Source organism: Meleagris gallopavo, chromosome Z (genome assembly GCF_905368555.1).
Source record: "Meleagris gallopavo chromosome Z, MGAL_WU_HG_1.1, whole genome shotgun sequence".
In the NCBI taxonomy this organism is placed as follows: Eukaryota; Metazoa; Chordata; class Aves; order Galliformes; family Phasianidae; genus Meleagris; species Meleagris gallopavo.
Window position 1 is genome coordinate 35,494,092 of NC_139435.1, and position 16,141 is coordinate 35,510,232.

General features: G+C 38.9%; 1 protein-coding gene across 2 annotated transcripts in view; it reads right to left on the minus strand.

Annotated features, from left to right (window-relative positions):
• Nucleotides 1-8,617: 8,617 nt before the first annotated feature.
• Nucleotides 8,618-16,141, minus strand: part of CEMIP2 (cell migration inducing hyaluronidase 2) — a 47,229-nt gene continuing 39,705 nt past the window's right edge. For both annotated transcript variants that reach the window (XM_085213018.1, XM_085213017.1), the window contains exons 19-24: nucleotides 15,684-15,869; nucleotides 14,273-14,492; nucleotides 13,637-13,735; nucleotides 12,325-12,473; nucleotides 11,471-11,577; nucleotides 8,618-10,847 (exon numbers count right to left, since the gene is read on the minus strand). In XM_085213018.1, coding sequence (XP_085069144.1) covers nucleotides 10,651-10,847; nucleotides 11,471-11,577; nucleotides 12,325-12,473; nucleotides 13,637-13,735; nucleotides 14,273-14,492; nucleotides 15,684-15,869 — 958 coding nt within the window. In that variant the 3' untranslated portion in view covers nucleotides 8,618-10,650. The remainder of the gene's footprint in view (nucleotides 10,848-11,470; nucleotides 11,578-12,324; nucleotides 12,474-13,636; nucleotides 13,736-14,272; nucleotides 14,493-15,683; nucleotides 15,870-16,141) is intronic.

The window sequence follows — 16,141 nt, forward strand, 5'->3', positions numbered from 1 at the left end:
CTAGTGCTGGAAGGCTGAAGCAGTCTCCACTGCCATGTATATATGCTCCTTGGAGTCCACAGATGGATGGCTGTTTCTTTGATGGTGCAGGGCTTTTAAAGAAATTCCAACTAGAGAGGAAAACCAGAGTGCTGCCTGCTGCCATGCTTGGTCTCTCCTGATCTGTAGAGCGCTGTTGCCATCACTCATCAAGAGGCAGCAGCTCCTGAGGTTTTGTTGCTGTGTTTTTAATTACTGGATACAATGCAGAGCAGTCTGGGAATGCTTTTTCTGGTTGATTAAACCATGGTTCATAGTCGTGCTGAGAATCGCTGTGGCTCAGCCTCAGATTTAGCTAAGCCACAGGGTTTTGTTTGAGGATGGACATCTGTTGGAGATTTTCAGTGTGGAACATCTGCAACAACACTCAAGACAGAGTGGGAGCTAAGAGACAAGAAAAATCTCTTCTTCAGTGATTCCTGTTGTCTCTTTAATCCCTTCTTGATTTCCCTATGCTCCCACTCAAGATACTGTTTCATCTGTGCTCACAGCAACCCACATTTTACATTTCTGTATGTGGAACTCAGCAGATAGCTCCAACTAAGTTCACCCAGAGGTTATTCTAATTCTCTCCAACAGAATTCCAATTTGGAGGCTCACATTAACCCATTAATTAAAGTGACCTCCTTTTTATTATTGCAGCTTTGCCTTGATTAGTTAAAGTGATGGCAGGACATCCTTTGTTGCAGGGAGATGCTGTAATCTCTGACAGACAGGTGCTAGCAGCAAAGCAATGTGACACGGGTCTCCTGCACACCAGTGCCGCAAACTGCCTACCAGTGCCATCTGCTCCCAGACTCCTTACAGCTCACTGCTGCAGGCTTGTCCAGAGTTGCCAAAACACCTCTTGCAAATAAGCACAAGCCTGACACGTTGTCTGGAAACTAGTTTTCCAACAAAACTCAGGGAAAGCTGTGCTTCCAAAGCTGAACTCCAAAATGTTTCACTTGAAAAAGATTTGGCTACAGAATCTCTTATTCCTGGGCTGCTCAGCCAATTCCTCTCTCTCAGTGGCTTCTGGCTCTGGCTAGACAGGTACAATACCTCTGCTTCTCCCAGTGATGCTTTGCGATTATTCCCTCTCTGCAGAGTGTGTGCTTGCAGCTTTTTTCTACATCTGCTGTCAAGGCCTGTAAAACCAGTTGGGGCAGGTTGTGGATTGGCACTTTGTAGCATTTCTTGCTTCATGAATGTTTGCTGAAGGAAGGTACAAAAGTGAAACTTCCTTCCATTGAGACTCTCTCTAGCCGCACGCTAATCCTTTCCTGAACAATTTCCTTATTAAAAGAACTTCCCTTTTCTTCCTCAAAGCAATTTATTTTGATAGCAAATATATTCAACTGCCTGCATTTGTTATTCCATAGCTGGTGCTTTTTGACCTGACTATCCGCTATAACAAGAACGCGCATTTCTCTTTTTCTGAATCAAAGCTGACACCCACTTCTCTGGAGCTCTGCAATAAATTATGCTGTGGCATGAGAGAGGAAGGAAATCAGTAGCCACTGTATAAGTTTTGTTTACTCAACCAATGCCTTGGCCTAATACACTCTGTTCCCTGGCCCCTTTTATGGAAGAGCTGCTTCCTGCATGAGAACCCACTCCTGTTTGTGGCATACTTTGCCTGAAAAAGAAAAATCACACCAGCATTTACAGATGTTTCATACTGGGCATTCTGCGATCCCTGCAAGTAGTCTGAGACAGCCTCTACACCACACTAGGTCTAGGTTCCCCAGATGCATGTACATGTGGATTGCATTCACTTGGTAGCAGTGTAATTGACTTCCCACCCTCTGAACAAGCTGTTGGGTTGTATCCATGCAACTTATTTGTCATATAAAAAATAAGACATACTGCTGCCAATATAGCAATGCTAGGAAATATATAGACAAATCTGCAAAAGAATCAATGAGCACAGACTGAAACCACACTCTGCCTCCCCACTGTTACACTGGGAGAGATATATACATTTTTTGGTCTGAAAAATCTCATTAACACTTCCTTTGCATGCAGTTTTGTTCATTAATTGTGTAAGGATGAGCTTTACAGATCTAATAAAAAATCTGGTTAGTCAGAAGTAGAATTTAGAGCAAGTGCTAACAGACTAAAGAAAGAAAAACGAAATTAAACACTCACTGTAGGAAAAAAATGTTAAATGAATTCTGCAAAAAAATCTCAAAAAAAAATAATAAATGCACCTAGGACACTTACCCTCTGACTCTACTTAAGCTTATGTAGGTTGAACATTCATGGAATGACGAGTCTAAAAATTGTGAAGATGTCAGTCTTGTAATGGTTTTTCTGTAAAGCCCAAGGATTTGCCTGTACCTGTATTGCCTCTGCCTAATGAGAAATATCATCTCACTTATTACAAGCATATCCTAGCAAACAGCACATCTCTGATCAACTTGTTTTTGTTTTGTTTTGTTTTCTTAATAACATTTCTGAGATTTGTTAATGTTTAGAATTGACACATAGAGTGCTTGAGTGTAATTTTAAGTGCTGAATCAGAATTTGGTTAACTATAGATGTAGGTTCACGTGTTGCTTTTAGTGTATATAGGACCCATCTGTGACAGGGAATACATGACTTTGACTCACATTCACAGCGCACTGTGCCCCATAACAGAGGATTTGCTTTCCTATTAAATTACATCCTGACACCTCATGTTCTGAGACCCTCTAGCAACAATTTTCCTGAACAAACTCAGTACAGATCTCTGACAAGTATCTATATCATTTACTTTTTCACAGATCCTGAAACACGGGGACTGTTTGCACACAAAAATATTTTTGCAGTTCTGAGGTCTACTTTGAGAAACATGTCTAATAGTTATTTATATACTTGTGTGTGGCACACACATACAAACTTAGTGTTTTCTTAAGACCCTAATTTGCTGTTTGTATCAGCAGTAACAGCTAGGTATGTTCCTATTAGTGTGAACTTCATTTTAGAAACTGGTTTGTGTGCCTCTATTAAGAATGATGGAGTCTGTAAAGGACTGCACTGGGGTGAGGGAAAAGAGTACACAGTATCTCAAGTGTGAAAGTAATAAAACTGAAGAATCATAAGAGAAACAAACAAACAACAAAAACCCCAGCTAATTATTCCTATAAAAAATAGACATCAGCATTTCAAATCTTCATATGATGCTTGCTGTAATTACATATGCTCTCCCACAAGGCATGTAATCAAGATCACTCAACACAGTATCTATGGATAACCTAAGTCCACTCTGACTCCTGAACTCCTGCTTACAAAGGTCCTGTTTGATACTCACTGGGCAACACCATACACAAAACTGGCAGTGGAGAGTAACATTTCTGCAAAACTTGTGTGCCTTTATTTCCTTGTTTGAAAGTGGAGTGCCCCAACTTCCAAAGTTTATTTGAAAATGCAATTTTTATGCAATTGGACATTCATCCAGTGTCAAACACATTGCTACAACATGACTCAAGAAGATAACATTTAAAGGAAAAAGTATGTTCTGGGTAATGATTCTGATGAAGGAGTTAGATTGTACTTCTAGATAGATAAAAATGGTGGGAAAATAGGAGAGGTATGACCTACTCCTCAGGAAAAAACGCAGGCAGCAAAATACTTGGAATACCAAAAAGCAAAAATTCTAAGGGAACAAAACAATTAACCAGAGCAGAATCACATGCCTTATGGAATGAGAGGGAATGGATGAGGGGAACTCCGTTTCTCCAAAGCAAAGGGTGAAAGGTACTTAGGGCTTCTAAGGTAAAAAGACTGCTTCTGTCCATGCCCAACTATTAAACCCTGATTCAGCTCTTATTTTACATTTATCTGCCACTTAGCACAAATAACCAAAGTGGCAGTTGTTTGTACCATCACGATTCATGTGAGTATATATACTTGTATCTTCCAGTCCTTTCTATCTTACTCTTGTGAAGGACAGAAAAATCTGATATCAATACAGGAATTGAGAACACTGAAAAGAAAAATTATATTCATGACATGCTGCCATATGAAAATTTATGGTAGACTGTTAAAAAGATCATTAAAAAGCAGAAGGGTGCAGTGTTTATTACTGAGTGATGTTCATCATAGGATCACTTCTGAGAAACAAAAATAATGAGACTACAGATAACTTGGTGTTTTCTACTATTACTGAGAACATGTACCACAGTCATCACTTGCACCAGGGATTCAACACTGTTAGATCATAGGTCACACCCTGCAGATGGATGGAGTGAAACATCTTCTGCTGAAGAACCTTGCAGACTCTATAAAGATGACTCGTCACCATCTGAGATCCATCTCTGAAAGCCACCAGTTTTACAGAACATACCCTGAAATGATTCCAGTGAATATGTTGAAAGTGTTACGCAAGCACAAACAAACAAACAACAAGAAGAAAACAAATTAACCATTCTAACCATTCTCTAACCATTCTAAAAATCCAATTCTGCCTGAGTACTATTGCTTGTAAACTTGAACACAAGAAAATAATCTTGAAATAGCACTATGTATTTATGTTCCATTTTGAATAAATAATATGTGAAGACAGGCCACTGCATGTTCTAAAAACGTTTCCTCAGAAAGAAGTTATAAATCAGGATATTCAGCTGTCCCCTCTTCAACTTGGCCAAAGATGAAATGAAGAATTTGCCTTGCAGGCCTGGCAATTAACTCTGCTTTGTACTTTTAAATACAATAGACTGAGAAAGTTGAAAGATTCATCCTTTAAGGGCAAAGATTAAACAGAATGGTTACCTCAAGATTTCTCTGTGATCTCTGTGATCTGACCAAGCAAACTTCCCACTAGTACACCAAAAACATTTCAAGAAAAATGCAAGACTCATGACTTTTTTGTTAGAACAGACTGAGGGAAGGACAGAAGAGCAGACACAGGATGTCGTATCAGAAAAGGCTAGGCAGATCTTAGGAAATTCCCAGAATAATATATTGCAGAATCATTCTTTTTGTATCCAAAGTTACATTTGCAGTTTTTTTCTTCACATAAAAAAATAGGAGAGATAGTTCTATGACTTGCCAGCTGCATCATTCCCAGTCATGCAAGTCAACTCCCAGAAAAGCCTTTTTTTATATAGGAAGTTATAATTGATATTGAAAATTATACTGCTTGTAAGCCAGATAATTAAAAACTCATAAATATTCTCAAGCCAAATCCAAAGGTGAGCTTACATGCTTCAACGCTGTGTACTGTATTGGAACTTTAACTAACACACAACACAGGAAAAGAAAGTAAACACAAGAAAAGAAAAAAGTGCTTGCGAAATGCAAGGTGGCCCACAACATTCAGTATGCAGTTTTGAAGTTCAGCATTTAGTGATTCTTTGATTTGGTAGATGTTTGGACACATGTCAAAGCTTCACCTCAAACAAATATAGCTGTGACACATACTTTATTCCTGTCACTGATCACTGCACCGTGTATCCTTTGTGCATAATCTGAAAAGACGTTAAGAGGAAGTGGAGGAAATTGCACCATGAGGCTTGCCCAAAATTAAGATAACAGGTTCCTAAAGCACACCCTTGCTATCATCTCAATACTTTAGAATCTCCAGCCCTTTGTGTACTGCCCAGAGAGACTGTCTTTCTGATAGTAAATTTATCTGATCTCTGCTCCAAGTAGTTTATTTTTTTTCTTGCTGTTTTCTGTTTGTTTTTGAAACCTTAGAACAATTACAAGATAAAATGCAGAACTAGAATGCCTTCAGAGTGAGAACATGCACCCAGATGTGTCCTAAAAATCTCTTGAATGCTGTGCTAGAATTTTAAACTCCCCTTCCTTTCTCTAGTCTGGTGAAATTGATTTACGTATTTTTTTTAATTGTGAAAAGACAAAATTTGAGTAAGGAATAGCAATGTTCCTCATTCCTTAAAGAAATAAATTTCTATACAGAGCCTGATCCTGAAAAGGCAAGTCCAGTGAATTTTGGATGGGGTCTGAAGACAGAAATTTCTTTTTTAAGGTCTCTGTGATTTTCAGGCATGAGGTGAAAATTACATGGCTCAGTCCTATGTTAAGGGTGGAAAAGACCTCCAAGTTCATCTTGTCTAAACATCAACCCTTCACCATCATGCCCACGAACCATGTCACAACCATATCTCCGCATTTCTTGAACATGTTTTCAGGGATGGTGACTCCACCTCCTCCATGGGCAGCCTGTTCCAGTGCATCACCACTTACTGAGAATAGATTTTTCCTAATATCCATCCTGGCACGGATTGAGACCATTTCTTCTCATTCTATCACTAGCTATTTGGGAGAAGAGGCTAACCCCCCAACTTGCCACAGCCCCTTCTCAGGGAGTTGTAGAGAGTGATAAAGCCGCTCCTGAGCCTCGTCTTCTACAGATTAAAAAATCCCAGTTCCCCCAGTGAAGGGCCAAAAACTGAACACACTATTCAAAGTGTGGCCTTACCAGCACTGATGGTAGGCTAATGATCCCCTTCCTGCTCCTGTGCCCTACAGTATTTTTGATGCAATTCAGGATGCAGTTGGCCTTTACCACCTGAGTACTCATGTTCAGCTAGCAATCAACTAACACCTCCAGATCTTTTCCTTCTACACAGCTTTCCAGCCACACTGCCCCAAGCCTGTAGCATTGCATAGGGTTGTTGTGACTAAAGTGTGGAACCCAGCACTTGGTCTTGTTGAACCTCATACAATTGGGCTCAGTCTATTCAGCCTGTCCACATCCGTCTGGAGGGCCATCCTACCCTCAGATCAACACTTCCTCCCAACTTGGTGTCATTTTCAAACTTACTGAGAGTGCACTCATACCTCTCATCCAGATAAGGATATTAAACAGGATGGGCCGCAGTACTGACCCTTAGGCAATACAACTCACAACCACTTGCCAGCTGGATGTAAGTCCATTCACCATCACTCTCTGGACCTGGCCCTCCAACCAGTTATTTACCCAACAAAGAATCTACTTGTGAAAGAGTGCAAGGATATTGCTTGTACAGGCAGAGAGAAAATTAGGCAAAAGCCCCAGGCTGCCAGCTTTTCCAGAAGAATGCTGGGAAAGACAGCGTCAAAGGCTTCACTAAAGTCTCCATAGCCTTTTGCTTACCTACTGGGCAGGTCACCATGTCATAGAGGGAGATCAAGTTGGCCATGAAAGGACCCATCTTTCATGAATTGATGGTTAGGCCTGAGCGCCTGGTATCTCACACATACTCTTTGATTGCACTCAAGATGAGCTGTTCCATGACATACCCCTATGAAGATGTCAGGCTGACAGGCCTGTAGTTACCCTGAATCCTCCTTCTGACTCTTCTTGTAGATGGACATCACACTGGCAAGTCTCCAGTCATCTGGAATCTTGTAGGTTGACCAGGACTGCAGATAAATGATAAAAAGTGACTTGGAGAGCACCTCTGCCAGTTCCCTCAGTACCACTGGATGGATCCCATCTGGCCCCATAGACTTGAGACAGTCTAGGTGGAGTAGCATATTGCTAACTGATTCTTCCTGAATTATGGGTGGGAGTTATTCTGCTCCCCATGCCTGTTTTCCAGCTCAGGAATACCCTGAGGATAATCGGTCTGACTGTTAAGAAGAAAAGAAGGCACTGAGTACCTCATCCTCCCCGCCACATCCAATAAGAGATGGAAATTCTCCCAGATCCTCTATTTGTGGTTCATTGTTTGTAACAAAAAAAAAAATTTTGTTATGCTTCGCAATGGTGACCAGATTAAGCTCTAGCTGGACCTTTGCCTAATTTCCTCTCTGTATATACTAGCAGTATCCTTGCACTCTTCCCAAGTTGCCTGCCCCTTCTACCAAAGGTGGCATACACTTTTTTTTTTTCTCTTTTCTTTCCACCCCCCCTAATTCTCATCAGAAGACTTGTATTCAGCCAGCCTGATCCTATTCCCCACAGGCTTGTCTTACAGCATATGGTGATGGTCTTGCAGGCTGTGGCATTTTGTGTATTTGGAAAAGAGAAGCCAGTTGCATTGACATTTTTAATTGTACAAAGCCTCTGCAGGACACAAGCAGGTAATCACTTCTGGAGACAGCCCAGTCCAATGCAGGGCTTAAAGTAAGGTCAAGCTACATCTGCTCCTCCATGGATGAAGACACCACAGATTCTCTTGCAATCCATATTAGTGCTTCATCACCCATACAGAAAATTGTTTTGTTTTCTGTTTATGTGGAATTTCTCGTATACCCAATGTGTGCCCTCTGCTTCTTGTCCTGTCACTAGACACCACTGAGAAGAACCTGGCCTCATTTTATTTACTTTCCTTGCTGCAGGTATTGATACACGTGACTGAGCTGCCCTTCAGCCTTGTCTTCGGCAGGCAACTGTAGATAATAACACTGCAGTGCCCCACCACACTGAAATGGCTCTTTATGCAGCAGCTAAGACTTTAAGCCCACAGAGGTCGGGAAAAAGCCCATTGGTTCTGCAACCATTTGCAGCTCTATTCCTAGTATTCCCACTTGGTCTTTGAAGGGTAGAACACACACCATAAACCACATAGGTTAACTGTTTGAAATAAAATGGTTTACAGTGCTTAGACAACATATATTATACAAACTTACTTGATGCAAGAACAGAAGAGACTCAAGCTTTTATTACTTTGTCAGATGTAAAAATTTATTTATGCTATTTATCAAATGCTTAAGTTCACACAAAAGATGACAGTTCAACTTCAGGTCCAATTGTCTATCAGTACTCCTTACACTTGAGTGGCCTTGAGGTTTCCAAGAACAGTTTTTACAAATGATGGCTTAAAACAGCAGAATCTCAAACAATGGCCAACTTCAGAAGCCTGAAAGTCACTATCCAAAAGGCATTTCTCTGCTAAGCACGACCCACAGATCAGAAGATCAGAACAGTGGAAGTCTTAAGAATCATTGCAATCCCCAGACACTAACCCTACTGCACTCAGAGCAAGTAAATCACATAGTCCTGAATTAGTAATACCAAACATTATAGCTAGTCTTAAAAATTTACCACACACACAAAACACTTTTTGTTTTTTAAGCATTATACCAACTGTGCATCAAAACAACTGCAAAATACATAATCATCCATTTGGCTTGGTTTTGCAATAAAAATAATATCAGTCATCTGTATGTTAACTTCATCTCGTGTTGTGCTCCTTTCCCCTCCTTTCTTACTTAGGAAAAAAAGGTATTAGGATCAGGCAGTTTAATGGTAGCACTGAGGTAGCATATTTTAATTGAATAGTATAATAGGTCTGCTACTGTGCCTCCTCTCCTTTAAAGCACACAAAAAAATAATCCCCTGTTTTTCAACTTCTTTGGAGAAGACAAGTGAACACTTCATTTTCAACAGCCACTCCATTTTAAATTCAAAGCACATAGCATCTCCGGATGGTACATATATAACAATAGCTAGAATGAATGAGAACACATACAGTAACAAGGAACGACGTGAGTTTTATTAGAACTATAGTTACATTTTCAGCTCTGTGGCACCTATTCTTCCCTATTATGAAATGCATCTTTACAGTCTCTGAAATCTGATTTCAAAGACTAGAATCTTGAAAATGGGCAGCTGCATCTCAGTTCTTCTAAACGATTTCCCCACTACCTGTAGAAGAGGTAAAACAATTGCAACAAAACCCAACAGAGATCAAAGACAGCTAATAAAAGAAATTACCAATATGGTTAAAATAAAAAAATCAAAAAAGTTAAGGCAAAATAGATAGCATGACAGAATGAACTGAGCACACCTTCCACTCAAAATTTAAACTGCAATAGCCTTAATCACAGCAGGAGTAGAAGCTCAGCTTCATAACAACCTGAGAATGACTATTTTCTCAGTTCTGCCTTTCTGCTTAAGAGCTTTAAAAGAAAAAGTCCAGCTGTGTCCAGTCTTAACAGACAAATTAATTGATGAAGTAACTCTTACTAGTAACTCCTGTTGGAGCGAGTAGTAAACAGCGATCCTGAAGAATGGCAGTCATTTTCTGCTCTGTCACACTGCTACACATGGCCTCATAAAAACTCTGTTGCACAGTACACAATCCCCACCCAGCCCAGGCTAGGTCTCCAAATTCCCCCTCTCCACCTTTCGTACAGCAAATCAAAAATTTTACTGCAGTTAAAACTCCTTGAGCACAACTGCAAGCGTAATAGGAATTTTTTTTTTTAAACACCTGGGAAAGTAATTTGAGAATGTAACTGAACTTCCTGCTAAATAAACTCTCAGGAAAACATGTATACAGCAGAGGGAAAATGCAAGTAAACTAAGTTACAATGACCAATTCAAGCTGTTTAGAGAGACCTGTTAATCTTTCAAGTAATTCAAATAGCACTCCAACACCAGCTATCAAAAATTTAAGGCTTTTATGAACACTCTCTTAAATACAAAAGGAGTATTAAACAGAAAAAAAATATTGCTTACAGTAAATACAAACATCTGAAAAATCTCTGAAACCTGTTTATACAAATACTAATAAATTCTTTCATATTTTGTACAACTAGAAGGTGCACAGACTGGCATTCAAGATGGCAAACGTCTGTCAGATAATAACGTGATTTCCTTGGATAACAACACAGTTTAAAATGCCATAAATTAAAAATAAGTTAGTTCACATTTTCTTCCCCCAGTTTTTATGTACAGCTTAGTCTTTAATGAGATCTTGTAGCCTTGTTCAGAAGCTCGAGGTCTTTCCGTCGACTCTTGATTGCTCTGGTACAGCCATATTCTTCCAGTTGCAAAGGGATATACTTTTCTATCTGAATTAGCCCATGACCAGCAGGACTGGTAAACAGTTTAATCCAGGATGGCTTAAAGTTTCCTCTGAAGCCCAGGAAGGCCACACTTCCTGCAACAAAAATAGTGCAGTGTTAGAGGAGTCTAATTATAACACATGGGTCAGCAAGAGGGAAACACTCTTCCAAAATCTGCCTTCTGCCATTTACTCAGTATAGTGATCCAGTGTTAATGGCACAGGTACCAAATTGGGATACATTAATTCAAAAATTTTCAGTTACTATTCAATATTAAATTCTCTAAAATCTTCAATTTGAAAACAGAATCATCACAACAGTTATAAAAACTGTTCCCTCACATAGAACTTGTGCCACAGCCCTGAAGAGATGAAAACTGCCCCATGGGGTCCATAAAAATTGATCATCCCTCAAAATACCAATCACACCACTGCAACAGGAAATACTGGACTGGCACAGGGGATTGTTTAGAAGTAGAGTGCATGTCCCTCAGATTTGCTGCATAAGACACAACATAAAGGCTTCGGAAAAAAAAGCCCAGGCTTTCTCTATAATCAAGTTACAGAGAACTGCTAGTCACCTCCTTGCTTGCAATATGCTTCATACGTGTTTCCTCTGGGTGACATGAAGCAACGTCTGGACCCAGAAGAAATCCATGATGCAGATGAATGCACAAATTAGGGGGGAACCTCAAAGAAATGCACAAAATTTCACTAACCATTGCTCTGTAGATAAGGTGGTTTGGCTGTCCCCAAGAACTTTAAGGCTTCTGCTAAGTTATTAGGAATTTCTACCTCGCCTCTTGTGCTCAGTAGAACTACAGACCTGCAATAGAAACAGCGCAGAGACAGCAGTAGTTACAAATGAAGTTTTCCTGGTATCCTACATACTTTTACAGTTGGATGTCTTTATAGCCCACTTTCTCAAGAGTTTTTATGTTAAAGCTGTACATGGAAATAAGACAACATTCTCTGGAAAGTAGTATCTAGAAGAGCATACGCTTGGAAAAATATTAAAAAAACATATCCTAAGTTTAACTCAAACCCTTTTAAATAAAAATTTCCAGTGATTTTTGTATATTAAGGAATAATTAAACTATTGACCCAAAATTAAAATGCCAGAAAATGGATTTTCCAGACACTAACTTTTTATCTCCTTTATTTTTTTATTTCTTTTTATGTTTTTTAAATGACAATATTTTTTACTCTGGATCTGGACAAAAGTCCTAATCCAAGTAGGACATCTTGTCATACAGTTTGTCACAGTTTGTAGAAGTCTATAAATACTCTTACTAAAGCAAAAGTTATTCCTCTTTAAGCAAAGAGGTGCTACTACATGAGGTTCAGTTTCTTTTTGAAGTGAAAGGCATGCAGCACTGGAGAATTTTAATGAGTGGCTTTGCTTTCTCAAGCAAAGAAAAGTTATCTGTTATATTTTTCCTTTTTCCTCAACTTCAATACACATTTTGCTCACTTTCAGTGTTGTTACATAACCATTATTAGTTAAAATCTTGTTAGAGAGCAGAAATACAGCTTGCAGAACATACTGGAAATAAATGGTCATTACACGTACCTTTGTGGTATTTCAGACTTTAAATAGCCACCTACACGCTTAATGTCTGCTCCGGAAAATAAATTATTTCCTGACACGGTGCCAGTGCAGGCATCAACTACAACAACGAATATACCATTATCCTTGAAGGAAAACATTGTGTTATTGACCTGTATGGGAGGAGAGGAAAAAAAAAATTCATAAATCTACGATGACTTCAACTGTTGTTATACTGTGCTCAGTGCTAACCTTCGTCTGCACAATGTACTGCTTAGAAATGCTCACTTACCACTGTCATCTCTCCTTTTTTTTTTTTTTTTTTTCCCCCCTTGAGGAGAAACTTTCAGTGAGACTTCTGAACTTGCATGAGAGCCTTCAATCACCAGCTTCAATGTGGTGACCAGTCAACGTTTGGGGAGATTTACTACCTGTTTTGGGGAGCTAACATTCAGATAATGAACCATCTGCACTTCTTGTCAATAGCACAGTCAACTATTCACTGTGGATGCACGATTTTGTCCCAGTGTCTCCTTATGCTCCTACTGCTCTAGATACAGTAAGACTCCTGTAGAAGTCTGCACTCAAGTACCACTTTTCTGCCTAAGGAACTCAGAGTTACACTATTAAAACCAAGCTAACACACTGACCTGGCAGAGCACAAGTCACTTAAAGCTTTGTGATGTGAGCCTATCTGCAATGCTATCCTCAGCATCACATGCAGGTCTACTTCAGCATCTGAACAGAAGAAAAGCGAACATTTTATACAATACCACACAGAATCAGAGAATCACTTGAGTTGGAAGAGACCTTTAAAGGTCATATAGTTCAACTCTCCTGCAATGAATAGGGACATCTGACTGTTGGACTAGATGAACTTATAGGTAATTTCCAACCTTAATGATTCTACAATTATATCATCTACAGATGGATTAGGTTGCTCAGAGTACTGTTCAGCCTGACATTGAATGCATCCAGGCACGGGGCATCCACCACATCTTAGCAACCTGTTCCAGCACTTCCTTCACACTCACCATGACTGCACTAGAACAAATACTGAAAACTATGGGCTCTTTTTTAACTGACATTTTTTAGGTTAGCAAAACTTAATGTCTTGAACGATTTGATATAACTATACAGGTTTCATCAGGAATTCAAAGATTTTTAAGTTATTCCTTGTTGGTACAATTTTCTCTTCAGCGGCAAAGGATTTGCAATTAGAACACAAAAGAAGGCAAAGAAGAGTGAGCTTAGCACTATGTAGGGCAGTACAACAGTTCCAATACTAAGACCTACAGAGCAAGAAAGATAGAAGAAAACTACAAGGAATACTCACGGAAATAAATGCTTGCTGACCTCTGCTTAACTCATTTTTACCAGATAAATTAATCTGCACAAGGAGGTAGTTTTTGTGAGGATCGCTGGTGAATACCATCTGGATATCAAACAGAACACTTTAAGTATACATATGTGTATGTCACTGACACTTTATCATGTCATGTTTTGCAATAGATAGCTCGTATTCCAAAGTAATATGACATATGAACAGTATAATACATTTTATTCCAGTATTTTTCTCATCGTATATAGAGAAAACACATAATGCAATTTCAAGTTTATGCTAATATGAAAAATCCAAAAAAGAAGAGGTTGGCTAACAGTATGTCTTGAACTATAGATCTCTGCAGGAAAGCCTTCCTACATGGTACACAGTTGACGGAGTAGCTCTACTCATGTCATGTCTTCTCTGTCGCATGTAGAGCAGGACGCAAAGCACAAATATGGAGCAATGTTTTTCCTTCAACCTACAACAGCCCCCCTACCTTCTTGAGCACAGAAAATAAAGAACATGAGTACTGCAAATTGATAGGTGTTGTATTCTGTGCTGAAAAACTGAAACTATGCCTTTAACACAAGTAATATGAAACACCAACTACACAGATGATAAAAGTTTTTGCTTATTTTCTTTTACCTGAGTCGTGCCACACTTTGTGCACGGTACAGTAGTTTTTACTGGCATCTGCTTTATGACAGCTGGTCCTTGGTAGTACTTTGGGTAAGCTTTTGCCATGCAGTTACTGACCCCTTTTGCTGAATCTTTGGTCACAATCTTGATCCTTTCACATCCCTGAGATGAGCAATAACTGTGACCATCTCTACTGTATTTGGCTTGAAGAAATAAAAACAGTAATCTACGCACACAAAAAGAAAAAAGAAAAGGGAGGTGAGAGATAGAGAAAATAAATTGATTAGGAGGGAGATAAGTATTTATGCTAAACCTTAGAAGGTACATTTCATGATTTTGAGAAGTAGAAAACTATGGTATTTACTTCTGTACCATTGTTGAAACTTTTTCAAAATATTTACAGTTTACTAGAATTACAAAGTCTCTACTGACATATCTGAAATCTCTAGCAATTAAGTAAGATGTTGCTATGAATGCATATGTTTTGATAAGAACAACCACTCCTCAAAATAGAGGAAGGAAGGTAAGAAACAATAAAACAAACTGCAAGGCATATATGTTTTCCATAATTGTAGATCTTTATAGATACCAATAACAACTGTTCAGATATTCATCTGTATTTACCAGCACTGGACAATGTAGTTACGCTGCTGCATCTTAAACAAATGCCTGGAAATGCAATTTAGAGTGTTACCAATGCAAAAGGACCAATGACTTTTCCATTATATATTTAACTGTTATCAGTGGTAACTGCTATTACTGTTGTAGCTCTTAGACAAAGGAAACAAACAATCTTTAGAGCACAGTCATCTGCCCATTTTCCAGATAAGGAAACAAAGTCTTGTGTTAATCACTTATTTCCACATTAGATAACAAAATTCTAACACATGCAAGTAATGTATGTAGGACTTAATTTCAGTAAATGTTGACCACACCTTAAGCCTCTCAGAAGGATCTCAATGGCTTCTGTTACGAAAACTTTTGAAATGGAAATTAGGACTTATAAATACTATCCACAAGGCTAAAAGTGGATTTTCAGGAATATATAGTTTCCAAAACAGTCTTGTCACAGAGAAGTTCTCAGAAGTTTAACAAGAACGTACAAATTTTCTTTGAAGAGGGGTATTTACTTCCTGCAAGACACCTCTGCAACGCTGTAGATACCACATTTTCCCTAGATGTGGGATACAAAATATCTGTGTAACAGCAGCCTTCTTGAGAATGTATGCCCATAGCAACCACTGTATTTTGGAGGTTCAAAGTCACAAACAATATTCTTTCAAAGAGGATTTGGAATCCTTTGTAACAGCTTTCCACTAGCACAAGTGTCTCAATCAGTTAATCAGTTCCTTTCATTGCTATTATGATGTCTATTATCATTAAAATCTTTCATCACAGGCAAGTTATAAGGCGTTACCCAGTACTGTTGTCAAAATAAAACTTCTTGTCTGATCGATTCTTTTCAAGCTCCAGCATTGAAGATACAGGTGTGTAGCGTTCTACCTTACTCGACAGAGCAGATGACTTCCTCTGAAAGGTTTCCAGAACTATAGTAAAATCAGTATTTGGTTGATAACAAAGACCAATGCGAATCCAGTCATTCCTGAAAAGAAAACAAGTGTATGATTCAGTTCAGTTGACAATGACCAGCACACAGGTCACTCCAAAAACATAATTAACAGGAACACAAAGCTTCTAACCCTTCAATCCTTCTTCCCCACTTTCTTTCACTAATTGTTGCAGTAACTAGTACATCCTTAGAAAACATTTGATTTTATGCTTCAGACATTTATCTAGTTTATCCGACAGTAAGATCAAGTACCCCAAAGTATACAGTTTCAATTTTGCCAAACTTCACTTTTTGGTATATTTTCT